At 41.9% G+C, this 16,692-nt stretch overlaps 1 protein-coding gene across 7 annotated transcripts in view; it reads right to left on the minus strand.

Moving 5' to 3' along the window:
* Positions 1–16,692, minus strand: part of UNC13B (unc-13 homolog B) — a 222,614-nt gene that overhangs the window by 21,794 nt on the left and 184,128 nt on the right. For all 7 annotated transcript variants that reach the window (XM_065860354.2, XM_065860353.2, XM_065860351.2 and 4 more), the window contains 7 exons: positions 16,009–16,105; positions 15,114–15,257; positions 14,896–14,973; positions 13,682–13,759; positions 6,701–6,789; positions 3,369–3,521; positions 1,355–1,478 (listed from right to left, as the gene is read on the minus strand). In XM_065860354.2, the coding sequence (XP_065716426.1) occupies positions 1,355–1,478; positions 3,369–3,521; positions 6,701–6,789; positions 13,682–13,759; positions 14,896–14,973; positions 15,114–15,257; positions 16,009–16,105 (763 nt within the window). The remainder of the gene's footprint in view (positions 1–1,354; positions 1,479–3,368; positions 3,522–6,700; positions 6,790–13,681; positions 13,760–14,895; positions 14,974–15,113; positions 15,258–16,008; positions 16,106–16,692) is intronic.

Raw genomic sequence — 16,692 nt, forward strand, 5'->3', positions numbered from 1 at the left:
GATACAAACACCGAATCACTCTCTTATTCCACCTTTAAAATTCACAGCTGGCTAGCATAAATTCCAAGCAGCTCTTCCCTGGTTCTCTCTGAGGTCCTTGATCTCACTGATTCCATTCTGAGGGGTCATGTTAATGCTGCTCTTAGATGTTGATTTAGCACCTGTCCCCAAAGACTTATTTTTAAAGCAATCCAACCAAGAGAAAGAAACTTGATGGTCTTCAATTTAGATTTTTTTTCTATCCTTTATAAATTAAAAAGACAAGCAGAAATGATTACTCCAAATCTGAGCTTGGAGTTAGCAGTCTTTACCAAATTTATGCCTCATGCTAATTTTATGCTTAGTAGCTATGACAGCACACCACATCTCAGCAGTTTTGTTTAAAGTGCACATCATCAATGCCAGAGGCAAAGAGGCCTTCCCTCTCACAGCAAGAAACACCTAGTGGAAGGCACAGGTTTGCCTCACTTCTCACTGCTGGACAGTGAAAACCGCTATTGTTCTACCCACTAATGGGAAAAAGAATTAGCATAAATTAGCCACAGACCACAAGTTTATTCAAACACAGAGATGAAAAGTAGTTCTGGATCACCTCTAAATAATGAGGTTATAGCCCAAACTTCACACTGCCTCAAATTGAGTGTCAACTTCCCCAGCAGCTGCGTGTGTGTGAATAACATTTTATCAGTTTCTGTGGTATCTCGGAACTGGAGAAGAGGTTCATCTTCCATTGTTAAAAACATCACTACATGCATGACACACGTTCATCCAGCACATCCACACAGCTGAACAATTATATAAAAGACTGCCTTTGAAGAAAAACTATCTGGATACGCTTCCAGCTTCCCAACATCAGAGACACAGAAATCATGGAGCCCATACTGATGTTAAAGCCTTCTGGGGAGTAAAATGGGGAGTGGTGTCATCAAAAAACAAGTCCAAATTAACCACATCTATACAGAGAAACACTTGACTAATAGATGAAAATAATTAGGCAAAAGGTGTTGATCTAATGCCATTAAGACAACACTAACTGTTCGACAATCCCACATACACAGCTGTCTTTGAAGGATGGCAAATCCCTAATCAATGAGATTTGATATACTTGATGGCAGCTCCTTTCGGATCATGGATTTTGATTTTTTTTTCCTAGAATATGCTCTGTATCTTGCAGCCTCACTATAAATAGAGCTGTTCTCTTACTTTACTAGGTTACAGACATATTTTTCCATCCTTGAGCAGGCTACATGCAGGTAAATTTACCTGGACAGATGACTCATTATTTCAAGGCAATTAATTACACAGGCAATGGCAATACTTTCTGCTATGAGTCAGGAAGGAGAAAATGTTTTACCGTATGGTCTGTAAGAGGAGGCAGCACAATCAGCTTCTCCATGGTGTTCATTACCACCCTCCAGAGCTCCTTCAGCACCCGTTTCAACACCGTCTTTTCACACACAGTCGCAAACAGCGTCAGACTGCAGGGAGAGAGAGCAAGAACTGAGTAAGTTCAAAGAACGGGATTTGCACGGAAAATGGAGATGTGTACAGCGGAATCAGTGTCCCATCCAAAGCAGTTTATTGTAACAATTGCTTTAAAGGTAAAAATCTTTCCTTTTCATAAAGTACAGTCCGTCTTCACCCTTGGAGTTCTAGCACTAAAGACATTCGGCCAAAAAGGATTATTGACATTTCTGATCTCAGCCATTTCTATTTATTGACCTGTGGGTTACAGAAGGTATCATGAAGTTATGGTGGTTGGGAATAGTCCAAATAAGAACAGGTATTATTGAATTGGTTCCCTTTAAGAAGATACTTCCTGATATATTTGGTTTGCAGAGTATATAAGAAAAAATTGCAAACAAATATAGAAAAATAGGTTTTAAACTTGAAGGGGTTATCATCATGATTTTTGTTGAATACCTAAATTAATACTTCCCAGATGTTTATGCAGAAGTTCCTGCACAGCTTCTGATAGCTGCTGAAGTTTCTAAATCTTCCACCTCTGTAACCACCCCAAAGCATTTCTGGGACTCTTCTGTATTTTGTAGCAATGACATTCACGACCAATCACCCGGAACTCACTTACTTCATTTTACATAAAGATGTTCTGCTTTATCTCCCTATTTATGCCCCCTTTATTACTGCAAAGGCTACCCAAAAGGCCAAAAAGGTTAGATTTTTATTTGAAATGATCATTGTATTTTGGCATTTACTGATCAGACTTGGAGAGCTACAAAACAGGAACTGTGCAGCCAGCAGCAGTGCACAGGTGATGGTTGATTCTACTACACTGTGTAACATCTTCCAGATTCCTCTTCTCACGGCTGGTTAGACAGTAAATGAACAAAACTCAACAGGGACAAGACTGATGAGTGTAGGAGGTAGGAAGCACTGAAAATTACTTTCCTTCTGTAAAGGAGGAAAGAAAATAATCCAGGCTCTGATAATCATAATCATAAGCAAAATTACTTGCTCCACAGCTGGATGAAAAGCCTGTCGCATACTAAGTTCCCAGAGACACGAAGGTAGCTTCTCAGGATTCATGAAGGCATACAATGGAAAATCCTCAAATGAGGGGGCTCCTAGATGCAATGATTGTCACAGAGAGTTACTCACTACATGGTGACTCAAAGGGAAGATGGGACAATCAATACAAAGCGTAGGAAAAAAACCTATATTTTAAACTTGCAAAGCTTCACATCTCTTGTAGCATCTATTAGGAAAGTTGCTGGACAACCTCTTTCAAAATAAAGAACTGCTGTGCATCAACAAGAAGTTTAACTTCTACAATGATTAAAAACTATTTATCTTTGTAGATCAAGGTTTAGCTGATGAGAATTACGCACAGCCACAAAAAGTCCCCGTACAGCTGAATCATGCTGCACGGTGTCAATGGTAATAGTTAATTAAAGCAACGGATCAAGCTTACGTATCTCTCATGGCTCAGAAGCTTATTTCCTAGTCAGAACAGCACCAGGTATGACTAGAATACACATGCTTAACATGACTGGGATACTGAATAGTATACGAATCAAGTAAGTATGGTTTGCAATACAGTTCCTAATTTGATTGTATAGGAAAAAGCCCATAGTTAGTAAATTTAGAATTTCAGTATTTCCCACCACCTGATCAGCAGTGGGTTTTGCTGATTGCTGTAACTGCCACAGCGAGAATGAACAGAGTGTGTTCAGGCACTGAATGAAGGCTAAAGAGGTGATCCATGGCTTGAGAGTGGGGCAGATATGGGAAGAAAAGCCATTAACTCTTCCTGAGAATTCAGAGGCTGGACATCTCAGGAACCTTCCCCCATCCTGTTCTCAATCCCGTACATTGTACGTGTAACTTATATTTGAACACTCGCTTACTTTCCATCCAGGAAATCCATCAATGGCCTCAGGACATTATCTGCATCTTGTGCGACTGTGTTTCTGGCATTAGCAGCAACATTTCCTGTTCCTTTCACTTGACACAGGATATCAGACATTTGCTTGACACACTCATCAATACAAGTCTGAAAGCTAAACAGACAGGAGAGAGGCAAAACCAAGATTATCAGTGGCAGGGATCTCAACTCCAGTACATAAGATAAAATACTGCAAGTCCATAAACCATGTACTCCATCACCCGCCCTTCCACTCTGAAATTTGCTGCTCATTTCCTTACTGTATTTGTTGCCAAGGGGCACGCTATCCAGTTCCTTATGCCCATCATCCACAGACAGCCTACCACCTCTGAACACAGCACAATCACATTTGAGAGGAATCCCTTCTGCTTGCAAAAATAAACTATCATTTTCTGATTTCAAGAAGCACTGTTATTCTTAGCTCAAAGTGCCCTGCTGTATCTTTGCTTTCTACACAGGGTGTTACGCCACAAAGGCTGGGACAGAGCATGGAGCAACGGCACAACGAATGCACAACTCTGAGCACCCAGGGGTCCACTGGTAGTGATGTGGTTATGACCCAGCACAGACCAGGTCTTTAGAACAACAGAAACAGCCTGAAGGCAGGCTGAAACCAGCCCACTGCCATACAGTCCATGCCATATCAAAGTGTCAAAATGGGATGTGGGGCTCAGCTGTGAAATGAGCAGTGTCACTGTAATGAAGTGACATGCAAACCATTAGAGCACAGTTACTGTTCCAGCTCTTACTGTTTAGTGAAGGTTCAAAATGAAATAATACAATGGTTAAAAATGATGAATAGATCAGCAGAGCTGTCAACACATCAAATCAGCAAATAAAGGAAAATGCTTTGACATTTAAAAGAACAGTTACTAAAAACAGGCATTACAAGTGACATTTAGCTATCCACTAATGGCACACAGGTTTGAAACCAGAATAGAAGTCAGTGTTTGGAGCTAGGGTAAAGATTTAAGAGCAGGAGCACAAGTTTGGAAGTCAGCTTTACATCTGCATAAGTGGCCTGAACTTCTGCTGTGTGAGCCACCTCCGACATCCATGGGTTGGGTGACAGCACACAAACCCTGTGCCCTGCGGTTCTTACCTTCCATCTCCACCCCCTCATCTCTTTGCTCTCCTGCGCTGCCACCTCCAGCCACACCGTCACTGTTGCTCACTTCTAACCTGCCTCCAATTCCAATTCCAGAGAGCAATTCCAAAACTCTTTTGACATGCAGCCTCCAATTCCACTTTCCCCATTTCTAGCAGAGTGGATTGCAGCAGTCAGTTGTGGCTACAATGACAGCTTAACCGGAGACGTAAGTCACATCAAATGAAACAGTACCAAGAATTTCCTGTACTGTTGACAGACCCTGTTTGTTACAGGCTAATCTCACCCCACAGTACTCCCAAATACTGCATCAGTTGCAGGACGCTGCTTCAAGATGCTGTAAACTCGCAGCCAGGGGAAGAAAAATAACAGAATCCCCTAAAAGATAAAAATTATTATGATGCAAAATGGTCGTCCATTATGAAAAATGATAAATCAGTTACTGTGGCAACAAGTTCACCCGAAAGTGAAGCTTGTTAGATGTACAGCTTAACAGGAGCCCTTGGCAGCAGTAAGTTAAAAGACAACATCACCCATACCGTCAGACAAGGCGTTCTGCTCCCTAATTCCCGCAGGAATTCCCTCCTTCACTCCTGCAGCCTCCAAGAACAAAACAGCAGCTAGCTTTGCGTGAAGCACAAACCCTTTCAAGGCTCCTTTTCTCTATAATATGCTTTAAAGCAGAAAATGCTTCCGCGTCCAGACATAATCCCCTCTCAGCACAAAGGTAGTGAGGCTCTCCGGACACCTGCTGCTTTCCCAGCAGGCACAATTATCTCACAGGGACGAAGAAAAGTTAAAATCTGCAGCGTCAGGTCTGCACAGTGTTGTAGGAGTAACTGTTTATAGACTCCACACAGAATACTGCAGATATTTGTCTTATCTCCCACACTTACACCCTTCAGAAGATCCTGCTTATCCAGTAGACTGCAGCTCTGCTTTTCATTCCCTATTACTGTTAAAGAACGAGCAAAGCATCTGAGCTGTCTGACTGCCTAAATCTCTTGCTGGCACATCTCTCTAAACACTCCCTGGTACGTATGCTGGTACTGAATAAGCTCTTTAAATTATACTTGCAAATGTCAAGATTGTACCTTAATTGTCTTATAGCAGTGACACCATGGAGACAGGTTTCAGATAACAAAATTCAACCCCTAATTATAATTCCTCTCTCATCCCCCATCTAATTATGAACCTTATCGATTCAATTCAGTTACTGTTTGAATCTCTCCATTTCTTGCTATAGCATTCGTTACTGGCAATGGGAACTCCTCACTTATCTCCCCACTTAGCTGTCTGTGGTGAAATCCAAATAGTTGCTGACAAATCCTACCATTATTTTTTGGTCCTAAGTATTGCAAATCTGTAGACTGGAGGAGGCCAAGTTGGTATGAATTTGCTTTATTCCCCATGCCCGTATTTCAGCTGTACTACAGTTCATGCCTTCATTAATCTTGTTAAAAAGAACAACATTAAATGAATAGGCTTTATTATAAGTAGATGTTTTTGAAGATCAGTGGAGAACCCTGTATTTCTAGATTTTGCTTAACTGACATCTTTTTATGGTTCACTACAAAATTACTATGAAGTTGAGCACACTTTCATACTCAGGTAAATGATAAAACAATTTGCAATAAAACTTAATTGCCATCAGTTACTCTGGCAATACTTTCAAGAGCTCCTCCCCTTGAAATGTTAGAAAACACCATTCACTGCAACATTAGAACAAGTCAATCTCAAATTCTAAGCTTGTTTCCTTCTTATTCCAATATTCACTTAACAATCAGAAATCAGTCAGCTGTTTCATACGTTCAGAGCAAACCGTTTAAACAAGAATGTTACTTCATAAACGCTAAGCTGGAAACCACTTTCCAAGCAATAAAGGAGCAGGCAATTCTGTTATTGACAAGCACTACTTACAGAAAAAAATCACTTTATATAATTCAAATATATTTCACAGTTGAGAGATCTCCATGTTACATTTCTAAGCAGAGCAACATAGAAAAGAGACTTCAAAAGCATTTCTCGCTTCTTTAGATAGTCTCAGTATTTGAAAGACCATGAATTTATGACAAAAAGAAAAATATAATGCAGCTGACACATTTTTTTTTCTCTTCTTAACCTGACTGAATGAGATTAGACAAAACAAAGGAACATTTCAAGGACAGAGACCTTGTTATACTCACCTGTTACCAAACACAGCACTCAGCTCATCCAAAACATTGTTCAGCTTCACCTGGAGCTCTTTGAGATGGTCACTTGCTTCTGCATCCAACTGTGGATGAAAGAAGAGCACTTAGCTTGAACCCCGAGGGCAGTCTGCTGCCCCTCACATTGCTCTTCCGTGCTGCAGAGGCTACTCTTAGCAAGCAGATGAACTACCACCACGGCCTCTGCCAGCTAGGATGCTCTCCTCCACTGCCTGCTGCTGTTGCAGAAGCTCTGAAATCATCAACAGATATTCGCCTAAACAGCAGTAAGTGGTTTCCCCAGGCTCCAATACCCTTCCTGGTATTTGCAAAGTTGAGAAAGAAAAGTGAATGCAAACTCCCTGTGGCCAGTAGAGTAAGCAGGTTGAGAAATCATAAAGCACTGTCCATTACCTTGGGCTCACGGGTCATTTCACTCTTCTATGTCTAGAAGGAGAAGAGGCTTTTCAGACTCGATCTTATTAATATTTACTTGTGCATTTCATGCATGGTCTGGAAAGATGTTATTTCACCTGACCCAGCCACTGCTCTCACAAGACTGGACCCCAGCTATTTGCAAATCTAGCAACAATATCGAACTGTTGTGCACTGACTGTTTTTGGAAAGCATAATGCCAGCTATGGATATTAAGCACAAGTTGCTCTATCCTCACGTGGAGCCAAATAGCTTTTTTGTATACAGCTGTTCAGAGCAGACATCACAAAACAAACAAACAAAAAAGTGCCCCAGGCACTACATGGACACTGTGGGCACCTTTGAGGATTCTGTCAGAAAGTGTTTGCTTCATTATTATCAGCCTAACGCTGCCTGTTTTACATTCAATAGTACCACATATTCCAGCTGTAGTCATCCCTCCAGCCTCAAAAGAGCCAATTCTGAGCAACCTACTTATGTGTATACATAACGATACACGTTGAATGCTTTGGGATCGTTTGTTCTGAAAAAGTAACTCATAAAACAGATCTGCCTTTGTATGCAGACAGGCAAGCTGCTTGTAAAACAAAAACCTTCCAGAAATGTTTGCATTTGGCATTCAGAGCTTCAGCTCTTACCTCTGTGGAAGAGATCTATTTACAAACGTAATGAGACAGATGCCAGTACAGTGGTTAAAAATCAGTTTAGGTTTTTACGGTATATCCACACATGCAGCTATACAGGATTTGAACATTACAGGAGTTCCCACTTTCATATTCAGTGCTGAAGCCCTTTCCATATTCCTCAGCATCTGTCAGAGAAAACCAAGCCACGGGGGATTTGGAATCTGATCTGTCCATTTTCCTGTTCTAAGCTGGCATGGAAAACTGACTCTATTAGGCATCTGAGCCTGTGCTAATGAAACTCCTGGATCAGAACAAAAAAAAAAAAAAAAAAACCATAAAAAGCGCAAATTATGATATTTAAGCCTTATAACTTCAAGCATTGCTAGCTCTGATTATCTTTCCTTTAATAAAATGAATTTGTTTTCCTATAACCTTTATAACTCCCTCACTCTGTGAAGGCAGAAGGAAGCCAATGTCATGCCAACTAGCAGTCATTCTATCCAGGCATGTAGATAACGAAACAAAACTGGCATCTGTTGGTGGTAGTTTGTTTTGCCCCTGCATTAATCCTTCCATTCTCCTGCTGTGTAAAAAGGTCAACGAGTCACAACCTGACTGGTTTGCTATCTACAGTTAATGGCATTGAACAGCCCCCTGATTTTAGCCATTTCTAGTAGATTTGAGGCAGCACCAGTTCATGATTCATCAAAACATCTCAAGTTACTGTTTCTACAGATAGAAAAAACAAAACAAAACAAAAAAACAACAGAACCCAGAAGAATTTGGCACAAGATACGTGTTCCTCACTATTCACTCCTGCTTCTTTATAAGTTACCAGATGTGTGGTCTACAGGATGTTTGAGGTCAGGATTAACAACTGATCATCCTTGTTCATGAACCATGCAACTGATGACTTGTTTTACTGTGAGGTGACATGGAAAGCTCACCAACTACCTTTAAGCTTCTCCTTGCCATTGTACTTGTTGACTGCAAACTGATCATCACAGGAGCAGAAGAAAGGCTGGTTGCCAGCCGCACATTGGCAGAAGGGACATCTGGAGCAATGATTTGCCAAGGAGATGAGCTCCATTACCTGCAGTGATTAACTCACTCTCCTCCAGAATATGAGCTCACAGGTCTCTGGGTGCAACTGGCTAAATAGCTGCCCGGATTTAACTTTGAGGTGTCCAGTCTCGCCCTCAGGAAGCAAAGCTCTGGTGGCAAGCACTTCAGTTCAGTATCCAGCAAGTCCTCTGTCATACTAGAAAGGCTGTTGTCTTCTGAGCAACTGCTACTAGGGAAGGAGGAGTCCAGATGATATATCACTGATTGTTAGTGCTTAGGTATTCGCAAAATCTGGTGTGCAAGCCAATTTTGTGGAATTACTTGAGTGTGATTTAAGTCCATCAGGATGGTGCCAGTAGGTGTGTACTACTGTTTCACATATATAAACCACACATCAGCTACTGAGACCCTGTAGCACGGGGTATAACCGCAAGCGGTTCTTTGCCAATATGGTGAAGCACTGGTAACAGTCCACAAATGAACCAGCCTAAGTTTTGCTGCTGTTGCTCAGCCAAGGAATTCTAAGCACATCAGCTATCACTGATAGCAGGAAATGCATGATAAACCTGGTTGGTAAAGCAAAAACCAGAATTAGGCAGCTGGGTCACTGCCGTATGTCACATCCGGACCACTTCTACTGGAAGCAAGAGTTCAGCAAGCTTATGATCTCCATTCTATGTGTGTATGGGAGATGATTCAGAGGAAGAAAGCTAATCAAAAGTTCTCTGTGCAAAACACTGACAGTAGCCACAGTGAGGTGGCTGCTGATCTCTAAGCAAATGCCCCAATTCCAGTGGAAATAGTGGCCGGCACGGCTACAGTCCTATCTTTGAGACTGAACATGCAATACAGAAAACTGAGGTTCATGCAAAGAGGTGATCACCTATTTACATTTCAGGGAAGAAACTGGGGCCATGTTTGTTTCTTGCAAAGATTTGGGACTTGGCATTTCACAGAATCCACACCCCGACGTCTCATCCAAGCACATTCAGGGCTGGAACCTGAAGTTCTCTGCTAATCTGAATGGTGGCATTTACAGCATAGTGATATGAGCTTCAGTTTAGGTTGATCTACTCTCATGGATGAAATGGAACCCACGGGACCAAGATTTTGCTGTGATGGGCTTCCAAGTTTTCCAAGAGATGTCATTAGCTCTTCTTCAGTTTCTACATACACTGGTGAGGGACGAGTGACCAGAATTGGAAGGCTCCTCTGTAGCTGGAGAAACATAACATCTTCAAGACAGAGAACCTATTAAATCATCAGGTCTGATCTGACATATCAGCAGCTAGAGACTTTTGCCCTGCTGTCCTGTTCTAGCTTTAAGCAAGTTACAGAGTTTGTCTGGCTCCAGCTTGAAGTTGCTGCCTCTGCTGGCACCTGGGAGCTGCCCTCTGCAGAGCTGACCGTGAGCTCAACAGATCCAGCCTCTCTTCAGGGACTTGCACTGAACTTTGATGCATCGCCCCTCTTTCCTACAGGATTCAAGAGTAAAGAATCTGGAGCACTGCATCCAAACAGTTGCCAGCTTCTCAAATACTAGGGTAGTTAGCTAATGGCACATGGGATGCTAAAGATGAGCCATCAGTAGATACTGCAAATACTTTAAGAAAATTCCTGTCTTGGCCATTTCTAAGCTGTCCTGTAATTTGTTATTCAGGTGGCTAACCTAGGATTTAAAATGCGGGCTAACCCTGGCTGAGCATTAAGAGGAGAGTTTCCTGAAGCATTAATTGTACAGATTAGCTTGAAAGCAAAAGCATGAAAACTGTATGATGACAATCTGCTGCTACTCAGTAGCTAATTCTTTGGGTTCCCTAGGCAATGCTTGTCTCTGATACTCACCTCACATGCTTGACTTTGGAAAAAAAGCGCAGAAATGTTTTAAACTAAGCTTCCACAGCATGTCTAGACTCCAGCAATGGGCAATGCAGCACAGCACCTTTTAATTTCAGTGCCATGAGTTCATAACTGAGCACAATAATGGCCTGCAGAAAGTCATCTCTCTCAAGTAAAATGAGAAAGGCTTATTCTGGTGACAGGGACAGAGCACAGAGCAGGCTGAAATCTGCAGGAAAACTGCACAGGTACATAGAAAATACAGGTCACATTAGGTTTTATTTGATAATGTATGAATAATTAAATTAATGGGGCCAAGTTCAGGCAAACATTAGCAATGAATCTATATTGCCAACTTTAGCACAAAGCTAAATTACAATCTCATTTTTGTAGGTGTAATGGAGATGACTCAGAGGAATGAGAGGTTTCAAAAGGTATTTATGTACCCAATTTCTGTCCAGCATTCACCCTGATTCCAGTGTTCATTAAGCCTTTAATGCTAAGTGTCAGTACACAAACACTGCCTTTCCAAAATCTAAATCAGAAAAGTCTGACAATCCTACTGAGCCATGCTGAAACTGTTTTCATCCTGTTAGATCAACACATCTCAGAAGGGAAACAAAAGTATTAATTATAAATCCTAAAAATAATTTAGGATACTTCCTCCTGTATGTGCATGTATGTGCGTGTGTATGTGCCTTGAGATCCCAAGCACAGGCTCGGGAGAATCACTCCACACAGAGCTCTCTGAAGTTCTGCTGTCCTTACTGGTTCTGACTAGTAATGTCCACAGACCACACGATGTCATCACTTCAAACCCAGAGATGCAGCATAATTTTTGCTCTGTCTTATGCCTTCTGAGTACTATAGTTGGAAAAAAGAATAAGGAAAGTGGAGGTAAAGTTATTGTTCCTCATTTGGAGAAAAAAAATGAAGGAAGGCACTATACCAAGGAGTTCAACCTTAAGAAATAGCACTGGGCAAGGGTGTCTGTTCCATGCTATGCCATTATGTGTTCTGGCTTCACACATGGTACATCTAACATACCTGCCAACAGGAACAATGGAGTATTTGGTACCTAGTTCTCAGCAACACCTTTGAGAACACAAAAAGGTGAACAGTTCAAAAAGACCAGGACACACCACTATGCTACTTTCTTATTCCCTAAGGAAGCAGTTCCTTTCTGGGTAGAGAAGTCAAGACAATGTTTACATTTGTGCAAGCTCTTGTGTAATGTATAGACGAATATAAATAAAATCTATCACAGAAAGTAAGAACTGCCCTTCCTGAAGGAGAGGATAAAACCCATAGATCCACTTCCAGCAGCACGTTTGTCTACATGTTCTATTTTCAAAGCTGTTGTCTCACCAGTTGTTACTCGCTAGCCAGGTTCAATCTACATCAGAAAAAGCATTACTCAAACTAGGACAGGACCTTATTTACTCTAGCAAAACAGAGCACCTGGCAGGTTTCAAGTCGAGAAGCAACGTACTACATAGCCACCAAGGGGAGACCCCTGGGGATAGCAAATAATGCAGGCACCTAACACAACACAATTTATTTCTGGTGATCAGCGGCAGTCTAATGAAGTGGAGAAGCAGCATTTGAAAAGAAAAAGATCACTTCCAAGAAACAGCTTCCTAATATGTTAACCAGGTTTCTTCCCATGTGTTTTATTGCTCACAGTTTGGGTTCCCCTCTTTTTTTTCTTTTGATTCCACAGAGCAGGGGAAACAGTTGATACACCACTCCTGTTCTACCTTACCTACACCTCCTGAGGAATATTTTAAAGGGCAAAATTCAGATAAAAGGTCTGGTCTACCAAAAGTACCTGACAGTCTTAACTTTTTTTCTTCCTCCATTTAACACACTATCAGGTGGTATTTTCAATTTGCAGCTGGTATTTTCAACTCAAAATATAGGGAAACCCTACTTAGGGGCCACCACTATGGCAAAAAAAAGTACCAAATTGATTCCTTAAGGGAACTCAAGTGCACATGGGTTAAAAATGTATAAACCACTTCAAACATTTCATCACAAGTTTATTTTTTCCTGAAAAAATGAGCATTTAGCTACCACTGCTATTAGAGCTGGGAGCACGTACTTCTAGTTCTTCACAGAGAGGTCAGAAATTAGGATTGTTGAGATCACACGCAAATGAATGGCAGTAGTTCCCCTTGCCTCATGGGTTAAATCTACTTGAGACTTTAGCCACTTCATAGAACTCTGCCAGTGAACACAAGAAAGATTTGAAACAGGAATACAGGCAAAATCTGAGCTGCCCATCCGCAAAGCTGACTTTCCTCTTGGTATACAGGTCATAGCATGGGTTCTACCACAACACAACAACAGCAAATACACTTAGACTTTGACATAATTTTTTCCTAACATCAGCATCAGCAGCCTTTTCTTCATCTTCCCGAATCTTGAAAAGCAATGAAAAACAGAGGAGGAAAAAAAAAAACAGATACAGAAATTATATCAGAACAAACACAGGGATCTGGGGTAGGAAAAACCTTATTTCTCTAAAAATGGTTCTCTCAGAGCAAAGAACAAAAACTAAGATATTTAATAATATATTCATGGACACATCTGAGAGTCCAACAAAGCATGAGTACATTACTCTTATTTGCATGTCTGCAATATATTAGATGTTGGGCATCTAATGAGAAAGGTACTGTCCCACATTTATACGCCATATAGAACGACCTGACATCAACAGTTCTTAGACCTACCTCTCTGTCTTCAGAGGTGTGAAACCACCAGCCCTGCCTGTGTGAGCACAGGACATACCCTTCTCTTTTCTCCTTCATGCTGTTCTGTTCCTCAAAACATTCTCTCCTGCATCCTATGATAAATCTTTTTGAAAATTCTTCAGGCATGGCTGCCCCCTCACACTTCTTATAGTGCCCGGTGTCATGGGGCTCTCCTTATGATTGCAGTCTGCAAGTACCACATAACCCAGTAACAGAGCAGCAGGAATGAGTAATACTCAGTCTCCTAGCCCTCTTACCTCTTTGCCACCCATGGCTTCAAACATCTTCTCTAGCTGCACCCTCAGCTGCTGGATGTTATTCATCAGGATGCAGGGCTGAAGGGACAAAAGCAGGTGTCTGTTACTGCTCAGGATGTCAACAGATTTTCACCAGCGGTACAGTCTGTGCCTACACAACCCTCCCCAAGTACCGCCAGATTCGAGAGTCCAATAGGACGTACGGCATGCACAGATTTCAGCACTCAAACCTAAAAAAGACAAGCCATTTTCTTTCTCCAGCTTGAAATGGGATGGCTGGTTCCAGGAACCACAGATCAGGGAGATCTCTGCTGTTGTATTTTCCTCCTCAGCTTTATTACAAACCGAGAATGAGCTGATGAGAAATCAACAACACGACAAGTCCCAACTCCCTGCAGCTCCTGCCATGCCCTGCAGTGTCCAAGTTGTGTCACCTTCAGCCTCATAATGCTGCAATATACTATTGTGAATGAGGATATACTATTCCCCAGATCAGAAGGGGAACTGCCAACCAAAGCTGTGTTCAGAAACACAAATGGGTCCTGCCAGGCCAAGCTTGGGAGCAACAAAGAAGGGCAGCCTGAGCAATGGACTTTTCCCTCTACAGTCACATCCCCAGCACAGGTGTGTGAGACAGCAAAACCAGCATGGGACAGACCCAGGGTTCAAAAACATAACAACATTATTTAATACATAGAACCCTACTTAATTCAGGATTAAATAGCAAGGTAATTAGATAGAGGCGACAGTAAACCAAGAATGTTGCTGAGTACCAGATCTACACAGCAACTTGTGCCCATGTTTTAGGCTTTTTTATTTCATTTTGTTCAGGTTTTTTTTTTTTGTTTTGCGGTTTTGTTGTTGTTGTGGGATTTGTTGTGTGTGTGGGAGGGTTTTGTTTGTTTTGGGCTTGTTGTTGTTGTTGTTGTTCATTTTTTTTTAATCATCTCTGTGACACACAACCTAGACAGGCAGAGTCAAAGTTAATTTCAAGGGCACCTCACAGCCTCCAGGTCCTGCAAATAACCCTCAATACTCAGTTTTATTCTATGTCCAAGACAGAATTCAGTCCAGAAAAGTGTGGGAATGGTGACAAAAAACAATACTGAAAATGTTTACACCATCGACATGGTCAGGTGCAACGCGAGTAACCTGTTTTTATGAGGACAATTACGTGATTTTCCAGGGCAGAAGAGAAACTCAGCATGACTCACCAGTTTCTCCTTGGAACAGTAGGACTGGAAGCTCTTGGAGAGGATGTCAGCATACTGCATCAGCACCTTCCCAATAGTCTGCAAAGACAAGATGTCAGCACTGTTACCTGTCCTCTATCACTCCAGGAGAACTCCAGGCAATAAAACCCAAAGAAAACCATCATGTTGTTTTGCATCCCACTAAGGGAAGATAAGCAGCTGGACGTTGAAGGTGTTACCTTAGCAAACCTCCTGTTATAATGAGCGACAATGACAGGGTCCGGGCACTCCAGCTTCTTAATGATCTCAAAGCTCTGATTGAGTTGGGTGAAGACGTCCACCACTGAGCAAGAGAACAGAGCATGCTCGGATGTTTGCTGAAACTAAAGCAGAAGTAAAAAGAGTCATTCTCAAATGCAAAGATCTGAAATACACCCTTTCTCCGGGTGTATCCATCGTCTGCTGTGTTGGAAGCAGGACAACTTCACCAAAACCTATATCCTCCGCAGAATTAGTCAAATGCTCTCCAGAAGGCACAGAGAAGCTAAACAGCCAATTCTGTTGGGTTATAGGGTTTACTTCACCAACTACAGTATGACGAGCACCAAGGAAATGCAAGATGATGCTCCAGCCCTTAATGAAATGCATATCTTGCCTGTCAGTTAATGAGGTAAGGAGGAGAGAGTGAAGAGTTTTTTAGAGATTTTTCTCAAAATTGCGATATTAAAGTAAATTAGCATTAGCATCACAGACTACAGTGCCAATAGTCACTGAACAAATGGGAAGGCCTTTGCTCTCCACTGGGAATACTCAGCAAATTAAGATTACTCTGTCAATGGATTAAGGTCACATTCTCACTGCATGACTAAGTATATGCAAAATGCCTTATATTTCAATTACGCAGAGAGATGAGAGAGCAGCAAGCTACTGGCTCACAGATTAACAGCAGTAGAAAAGAAAACCGATATAAATTAGTGTATGCACCTTGCTATTAACTCTCTGTGACCTGTAGAGAAAAGCCTAAAATAAATGAGTTTCCTAGTTGTACAGAAAGCAAAAAGGGCTGCATTCTCCATTTGTATGAGAGCTGAATTTACAGCGTTGTTTGGATGCAGCACCAAATGACCTACATACCCCATCTTTTTTATCTCTCTCCAGAGCACCATGCAGGAATTCTAGGGACACATCTTCATTTTCATCCAGCCACTGCATCACAAACTGCTCAAACCACCTGCAGGAGGGACAAGAAAGACAGCAAGTTACAGCAAGAAACAGAGCACCCTGACCAGACCGACAGCGCTGTTGTTCCAGCAAATGTTGCGAAAGCTTGCCACTTTTGGATTTCTGAATGCTGTTATCTGTGCTTGCAGCCAAAGTTCCCAAAAACACTGCTACCTGTGCACAAGCTACCTGCCAGCAGTGGTTGTACCATCACTTGGGCTGGACAAGCAGAACAAAGCCCAGCCTCTGCCGATTGCTTGTCCTGTGCTGGTTTTGTCTTTCTCCCAGCTTTCCTTTTTCTTCAAACCTTATCCTTTCCTCTCCTTGAGCACCATCTTTAATTTTGCACCATCTCAGACCACTTCGTCTTTTCTTCCCCCTTCGCCCCTGTGCCAGACAGGAGAAGGGAGAGCTCCAATATCACTATCTCTACATGCTAAGAGATGACACACTGTCCCACCACCCACATCTACCATCTTTCATGTGAGAGCTGCAAATGAATACAAAGGGAGGAAAAGAAGTGCCTATTTTCCAGGGCCCTTCAGCCACCTTATCTGCAGATACAGACATAATTCTGGAGTGCCAGGAGAGAGAATC

Source organism: Patagioenas fasciata, chromosome Z (genome assembly GCF_037038585.1).
Source record: "Patagioenas fasciata isolate bPatFas1 chromosome Z, bPatFas1.hap1, whole genome shotgun sequence".
NCBI classification, from domain to species: domain Eukaryota; kingdom Metazoa; phylum Chordata; class Aves; order Columbiformes; family Columbidae; genus Patagioenas; species Patagioenas fasciata.